The 8,584-nt window shown below is 35.6% G+C and overlaps 1 protein-coding gene across 1 annotated transcript in view; it reads left to right on the forward strand.

The window, feature by feature from the left end:
* The window catches only part of CFAP47 (cilia and flagella associated protein 47), a 492,482-nt gene that overhangs the window by 211,482 nt on the left and 272,416 nt on the right, over positions 1–8,584 (forward strand). Inside the window, 2 exon segments of the mRNA XM_077760783.1 lie at positions 5,391–5,525; positions 8,523–8,584. Of these exon segments, the coding sequence (XP_077616909.1) occupies positions 5,391–5,525; positions 8,523–8,584 (197 nt within the window).

The raw sequence follows: 8,584 nt of genomic DNA on the forward strand, positions 1-8,584 counted from the left end.
ATGTTACTTGACTCCCTGTTCTCATATTTTAAATCTAAGATGAAACATTCATTTTATAAGATCTTGCTGAAATGTGGAATTTGAAATATGACTTCATAGAAATCTAGTGGCTATTTCTAAATCTATATAGTTATGTATATCCAACTATGCATGACAAAGAAAGTAGTTCTGGTGATAGCTCCAGTTTTCTTAAACCCTATGAACGTGAGTACTTTTGTAACACTACTCAAGCTCTACGAATTAATTAAGGGAGCAAAGTTGTTTGAATATAGATGTATTATCATTTATTCATTAAACTAAAACAAAATTTTACTTTGGTTTTAAAATAAATACTAATGTAGAGATCACAGTGGCAGTATATATTACTATATTTGCATCTCCAAGTTCTAATTCTGTCTGGCTTTTTACATCAAGTTCTCAATATAAGTAATCAAAACCATTATATGCTTACTATTTTTAAGCCCTTTGTTAGAGTAATGAAATAGTATAATGATTTCTTACTTTGAAGTATATACAAAGTCATTGAATTATCTAGATATATGCATATTAAATGATAAATAACATTCTACTCATGTCATTGTCAGAGAATACAAAAAATTAAGTGTAGAGTTCAGGTAAGGAAGAGATCAGTATGATCTGATTGATCTGTCAAAAACTATGTAGAGAAGGCAGTGCTTATTTGGGTTCTTGAAGGGTGGATTGGATCTGGATTGGTAGTGGTAAGAGAGGAAGGTGCTTACTTAGAGGAAATGACATGAACAGAATGTCGAATGGAATATATGACATACATTAAGGAAATTCTGTAAATAGGTTCCCTAGTTGAATTTCGGGATTAGATAAAATCAATATAGGTATATATTGGGGTATTGGATGTCAGCATTAAAAGTCAGAAGTTTACCATGGGGTATTATGGGCATAAAGATAGTTGCTTTTATAACTATGGTCAGAATGGATTTGATGGGAGAGGGACTGGAGATAGGGAACACAGAGCAATCAAAATATAATTTCATTTGGTCAAGGTGGAAAGTGTTTACTCATGTGATTTTAATGGAAACTTAAAATAATAAGCTGGCACAGGAGACATTTGAGGTTGGCTAGACATTGTCAACAGTCACAGAAGATGGGCGCAGAAGAAAGGACATTACAGCTAATTCTGTTCCATGATTGACGATTGCCAGTTCCCCCATATAGCTTGGTATAAAGTTGTTCCTTATACCTGCTGGAGAAATGACATTTCATAATGGCTTGCTTTTTCCTGTACTAAAATCACTTGCATGTTAAAGTCACTTTGTTTCAGGTCTGACATTTACATTCTTTTATATCGGTATAGTTGTAAAGAGAAACTGTATTGTAGGATTTTGATCAGAGATTCTCTTTATAAGAGAGCTTTAAAGATAAACTGCAGTGACAGACTTTGGTTTGGAAGAACAAAAATACTACAGTTGCTGTCAATTCAACAAATTGAATATCTTCCGAAAAAGACTCTGGATAGACCCTGCAAGGGGTACAGATATGATTAAACCCCAATGATGCCTTCAAAGCTGTTATTAATAGTGACAAATATATGAAAAAGAGCTGATGCAAAGCAGGTAGTGAATGCACAGTATCCATGGAAGCAGTGTGCTGTGAGAATCAACAGGGACAGGAATCGTTCTGGTACAGGAACCCAGAAGAGTTGCATGGGACATTTGGTTTAAAGGCGGCCCTTGAGAATTTGGTAGGGGTTCAGAAGAAACTCAAAATATGTTTCGAAAATATAATTCATCATTCTCTCCTTTGACTTTTTTTTATTGCCTCAGGTATGTTGTCTCAAAAATTTTATTTTATTATATAGCCAAAACATTTTAAAATGTGAGTATCTAATACATAAAAATGTAGAGAAGGGGGTCTAAGATTTGATGAATGGTCAAATTGACAGTTAACTGATAAATTACCAAGTTTTTACCAACCAGTTATAATTCCTTAACTTTTTATCAGCCTGGATTTACCAACCACATTAAGTGGCATTGTTTCAAAATCTTAAATTAACTTATCCATAGTGAATGAATGTTGATGCCTAGCACTGGTTCACATTTAAAACGAATGAAATTCAACACTGGACATATTTATTACTGTTAAGTTTCTTATTTATTATGTTCTTTGCAAGTGTGGGATCAATTGGGTAAGTTTCTGTGCCTGTGTTATGTCCATTTATGGAATCCTGCCAGCTAGAATATAACAGTTATTTACATATTCTCCCATTTATGACATGCTTTATATTTAAAGCAAAAATATGGTGGGAATTGTTTGGACTCAGTATAGAATGTAATTTCATTTCCTCATGTAGAGAAATGGATCTAAAAAAGAAATATGACATTTATAGAGGTTGTAGTATACCTAATTCACTGAGTAGTGATGGGAGCTAAGGTTGAATAGATAATTTAACTTTTCTCTTAAAAATTTTGTTTGGTCTTATCAACCCGGATGCTTGTAGCATTAAATAAGGATTCATGAGTGAAAGTGCTTTAAAAATAATGAAATTAAATATTTTACATTAGGTAAAGTCTGGCATTAGGAGATTATAAGGATAGTTTCTCAGTAAAGTTATTAAAAATCCATTTTTGCTCAGCCCTTCTCAGCCTGCTGGCTTTGTTTTAGGTAAATGCACTAGTAAGCACAAGTTTCTGCTGAAATTCTCTTGTAACACCTTTATACAGCTGTTCTTGAGGCTGGTTGATTAGCACCTCTTCTTTTTCCATAAGGTAAACATTTTCTAGTGGTCTCTAGCATATTTCCTATTACGTGTCATTGACCGTAATTACATCCCATGCTTCTGGCTAAACCACTGTTTGATAAAAATAATGAAACAGGTACAAAAATTGGGATTCTTAGGGAAGAAGAAAGAAGAAAGAAGAAAATTGCTTCTGGGAAGGCAATTGACAGTGTNTTGTGAAAGCTGGTGGTATCTTGAAGTCATAGTGAATTAAATTGACCATGAAGGCCAATATTATCTCAACTCTTGTTACTGATGAGAAAATTGAGGTTTTGGGAAACCAGTTGATTTAGTCAAGATCATGGCACTGTATAGTAGCAGGACTTGAATTAGGTTTACCAGATTTCTCCTCCAGCATTTTTCTCTATTATGACCTATTTTGTTAAATTCTTCATCTTTTATCAAGCCATTTGGAAAATTCTGTCATTGGGCGGGAGACGGGAATGAACCAATACAATTAAAGTTATTCTAGGTGAGCCCTGTATAGGGAAAGTAATGATTATATCTTTGAAAGATATTTCACCTGAAAATCTTGTTTTAAAAAAACCTAACTTGTTTAACATTTGGATTTTTAAGCCTAAGATTGACTAAAGTACAATTGCTTTAAATTATGTTCATTGAAACTTATTATAAGGAAAGGTAAGGATGCTCGTTTCTCTTTTTTTCAGACTAATATCTTAATGTTCAAAAATATATTTCCATTAAGATAAATGTATTTTTTTAAATTTCCAAATTATTGCATTTTCAGCCCATTGTATATTTTTCAAAGATGGGTATTGTGAAAAATTCTATATTGCTACCTATATATTTGATTCTGTAGTCACTGTAAAAGTGTTCAAAAGGCTTTTACTGACCTGAGACTTGAGCCTAGAGTGTTCTGCCACTAATTTTACCCTTTCTCCAACAAACACATTTCCCATCACCCCAGACAGCCCTCTTTGAATCACTCTCATAGGCTGGCCTATCCCAAAGAGCTCACCGGAGCCATATTCTTCACTTTGTGGGAATTAAATTCTGTCTTCAGTTTTTTAGTTTGTTTTTTATCTTAAATAATTTTCCTTCATCTGTTGACCAACATTGTCTTTCTTGAAGAAATGTGACACCAGAGAATACTGATGAGAACTTTGGAGTCTTGGTGTATTTCTCAGTTTCCCTCCAATCATACTCACCAGCAGCTTTGTACCCTACACAAGCAGATCAGCTCCCTTATTTTTTACTGAAAATCCCCTCCCCAGGAGCCTTTATTGGTTGGTCTTACTGCTTATTGACAAAGCAAGAAAGAACAAACTCTTCTTCCAAAGAAGGAAAAGAATGTGTTTGGGGATATAGACTAGCAGGTAATCCTAAGAACTGTCTTTCTTCACTGGTAACTGCTGCCGAACTTCAGAGTCAAGTGCATTAGTCCCACATAACAGCATTAGGTCTCCTTGGCTCCCACACTATTTGCATTTCCAAGCCAGGCCTGGATCATTTTCAGTTGCTAACTTGAATGTGTGCTGTTAGATTATAGTAGATCTTCATTTTATGGAAGTATAGAGGTCTCCCTATACATTGACAATTGCTTGTTTATCCGTGGTGTTTTATGTGTTTGAATTCTTGTCTTAGACCATTCTCAATACTTCTTTGTTTTGAATAATTTTCTCCTACCACCTTCACATTTTTCTAGGATGTCATAGGTACTACATGAACTGATACAAAGAATCCTTCCTCCTACGACTGACTCTACTTTTTGTATTCAGTGTGCATTCAGGCTGTGTTGATTGTTCCTGCTATTATTCCTTTGCACTTCTGGGTTTTATCTCGAATCTTAAATCTAGAAACAACCATCGCTAATTTATCTTGGTTATCAATATAATTACAGTTTCTGACTTATTACAATTGGTCTGTTCTGAGAAAAGTACTTTCCAACCTCCCCCCTTCCTGATCTCCCTGAATTGTTGCTCTTGTGTTATTCCTTGTTGAGAAATCAAGGCTCTCGCCCTCGCTTCCATACCCTGCACAGTGTGGCCCCTGGCGCTCCTTAGTCTTTTTACACACTACTTGTCCCTCCTTATACCTTACACATGATTTAAATTATACTTCTTTAACAAGCACTATGCGTCCCTAGATATCTGCACTATAGTTCTTTGCCTTTCTGATGGAATATATCATTTTCTGCACCCCAAACACAACCTATATAAGATCCAATCATTCTTCAAGGCTGTTTCATGGGCTACCTTTTCCCTTAAGCTTTTGCTTGAAGCTCTTGTCTTCTTTTACCTCAGCAGTTGGTCTACTTCTCAGTTTTCTTTTACTGCTGTGTATGGTACTTTAAATTAGGGATGGTGTCGTAGTCACATTAGTCAGTAGTTCTAGTGCATAATACTGTTATGACCTCTGACTAGCTTTTGTAGAGGCTTTGAGGGTGTGAGGTCATTGTTATTCTTAGAACACATCTACTCCATCTCTTAACACCTAGGTCAAGCTCTTCTGATTCACAGCTATAATCTGTGTACTGTGTTTCTAATTCAGTGTCAATGTCAACTATTAACATTTTAAAATGTTTTAAAGTAACATGACAGTTGATATACTGCTCTAGCTCTTTTTATATATTCTATCTATATATCCTCTAATTTATATTTCACTTTTTTGAAACTAGGCCACTGACATCTGTGAACCTAACCCAATCCTGATGCTCATGCTTTGTGTCTACATGTATGAAAGACTCCCCACGTATCTCCCCAAGAAGGTGGTGCCCTTTCATTGTACTCTACATGACACTGTGCTGAGACAGGTAAGGATAGATTTGGGGCCGAAATATGTGGAAAATAACACTTCCCAAGGGTTTTAGTAATTTCTTTTGCAACCCAAAATTAACACAGGCTTATGGTGTCAGTCCCCTTGTACATGAAATGTGTCCTGAGAAAATTCGCCCTTCAAAGTACCTTTCATTTTCCACCTCTGCAAACACCATTCATCAAATGAATCAGAGTCATCATTTCATTGCTGGTGGTGGTTACTATTAAGCAAAAACTGTCCCTTTCACTCTGCTATACCTTTGGCTTAGAAGGAGAAACATTAACTAAAGCTTATCACATCATGTTGGTAAACATTGAGGTATGACTCCTTTCATAATATTTTTCTCTCTTTGTCAGTATTTATTCTGATAATTCCTTAACTGCAGTGACTCTCAAAGCCTAGAGCTGTAATTATACTGGAGAGGTCTTTTAACTTCAAAATAAAATTTCAAAAGAGTTAGAAATGTTTTGATTAAGGTTGAAGAAGTTAGGAGGAGTCTGAATTAAATCAAGCAGTGATTTATTACTGTTAGGTATTATTACCAGTTCTCTAATTCTGTCCATGTGTTTTTATTTCTTTATGCCTTTTATATGCCATTATTTTTAAAGAGTAGTTAATAACACAAGGTGATGTTTAAACATAAATTTTAATTATGTTAAAAATCAAATGAACACATATGAAAATAGAAACATTTCTTTCTAGTTTTAGCTCTTTACTAGAAGTAACGTTCATGCCTTAAGATTATAGATGAAATTGAGGCGCCTGGGTGGCTCAGTCAGTTAAGCATTGGACCTCGGCTCAGGTCATGATCTCACCATTCATTGATTTGAGACCCGCGTTGGGCTCTGTGTGCTGACAGCTTGGAGCTTGGAGCCTGCTGCAGATCCTGTGTCTCCCTCTCTCTGCCGCACCATTGCTAACACTGTGTGTCTTCCTGTCTCAAAAATAAATAACAACAACAACAACAAAAGACTATAGATGAAATTATGCAAATATAACTTATTTTTCACCAATGTAGACTATGTCATTTGAAGATAACAAAAATTAAATTTAAATGCAAAAAAACTTTCACTTACACAAGCTTTAATTTTAAATTTCATTTAAGAAAATCACTGATTTGCCAAATGCCTGGGTGGCTCAGTCGGTTAAGCATCTGACTTTGGCTCAGGTTATTATCTCGCAGTTCACGAATTGGAGCCCCACGCCCGGCTCTGTGCTGACAGCTCAGATCCTGGAGCCTGCTTCAGATTCTGTGTCTTCCTCTCCCTCTGCCCCTCCTCTGCTTATTTCTCTGTCTCTCTCTCTGTGTGAAAAATGTATAAACATTAAAACAATTTAAAAAGAAGAAAATCACTGATTTGGAAATTGCTGAAAATATTTGGCACAGTTTTCCCCTGTGCATTAACTCCAGAATAAAGAATAATCTTGGGGTGCCTGGGTGGCTCAGTCAGTTAAGTGACCAACTTCAGCTCAGGTCATGATCTCACAGTTTGTGGGATCGAGCCCTGCGTCAGGCTCTGTGGTGACANGCTATTATGATTGAAAATATATTTCTGTCATTTTATGTCATTAAGAGAAACAGAATCCTAGAACCAGCAAAAAATAGAGTTATCAGTGAAAAGAAAATGTAGAGTGCAGTGATTTTTCTGAGACATTTTTTAATGCAGTTGAACTTTCTACCCCCTTTTTGAAACAAAATTTACACAGAAGCATAGCAGTTAAAGATACGTATTAAATAGTGAAAGTATGCTTTTCTCAGCAAAGGTGCAGAAGGGAAATTGAGGCTCCCAAGCTTTCTTTCCTTCCCTTGAACAGCTTTCCCTTATCCCCATTTACCACCTAACCACCCTGGCATGGAATCCTAGGTGGAGTGATCTGACCACAGGTAAGCCTGATGCTTCTCCCTGCCCCTCCCCCACTTTTACTTTTTTTTCTCTCTCTCAACAACAAATAAATATTAATTTTTTAAAAAATAACACACTGGGTGTGTCTTTCCCCCATTATAACTGATCTGTATAAGCAGATAAGCAACATGATACCCCTAAATCCTTTGGGAACTTGAAGATAGGCACTCTTCATCAACAACATACTTGTCCTGGTAGTTAGCAAAAATTCTCATTGAAATATAAAAGTAGCTTATTTAATCTTTAACAAACCTATGGTATTCTGTGAAAGTCATTATAAGCACTGCGAGTCACTGTAAGTTGCTACAATCACACATAGTGCTAATTGTTAACTTCTCAGATATCTGTGAGTACTTCCTGGACTGCCCGAGTTGCAATCGGCAACTTTTTTGTCACTCTAATTTGGCCAGTCATGTATTTTCCCCATGTTTAATTCCTGCTCTGAATCAGTACTTTGCATGATTACCTGGAATCTTCCGTGTGTGTGTGTGTGTGTGTGTGTTTAAGCCCGCTTATATTCTCCATAAACACTTGGATACTCACATTTTCACAAAATAGTCTCTCTAAAAATGAAGTAACTCGTTCACAAATACTCTCCTTGTCTCAGCATCAGGAAGGAAGGGACAGTCATCCCCTCACCATACTGCTGCTTCTAGTGAAGGCCACTGTAATTTTAAGCGCGGACCTCTGTATTTAAACCTACACTCCTTATAATACTTTCTACATTATGCGGCCTGAGTATGCTTTTTGTAAATTGGATTATAGAAGTTCTCTGTTTAAAATTCTCCAAAGATTTCCTTTTGCAGTAAGAAGAAAATCCAAGTTGCTAACTGAATTTCAAGTCTTTGATAATCAGGTGTTTTTACATCTGTTATTTCCTTGCTTAAAAGCTTGAAAGCTCCTCCTCCCTGCCTACTCTGCTAAACTATATATATGTTATCTTTAAATACAAAATCTGCTTTCCTCCAGTGAGTGCACATTAGGAAAATTTTCATGATTAAAATGTATAACTTGCTTTGATGAAAATAAGTGTTAAGTTATATATTTTAAAAATTCATGATCTTACTTATCCTCTTTCTTCAATATAGATTCTACTGAAAAATTCAAGCTTGAAAACCTTAGTGTATAATGCTACAATTGTTGGGAAAGA

Source organism: Crocuta crocuta, unplaced genomic scaffold (assembly GCF_008692635.1).
Source record: "Crocuta crocuta isolate KB4526 unplaced genomic scaffold, BGI_CrCroc_1.0 scaffold696, whole genome shotgun sequence".
Classification (NCBI taxonomy): domain Eukaryota; kingdom Metazoa; phylum Chordata; class Mammalia; order Carnivora; family Hyaenidae; genus Crocuta; species Crocuta crocuta.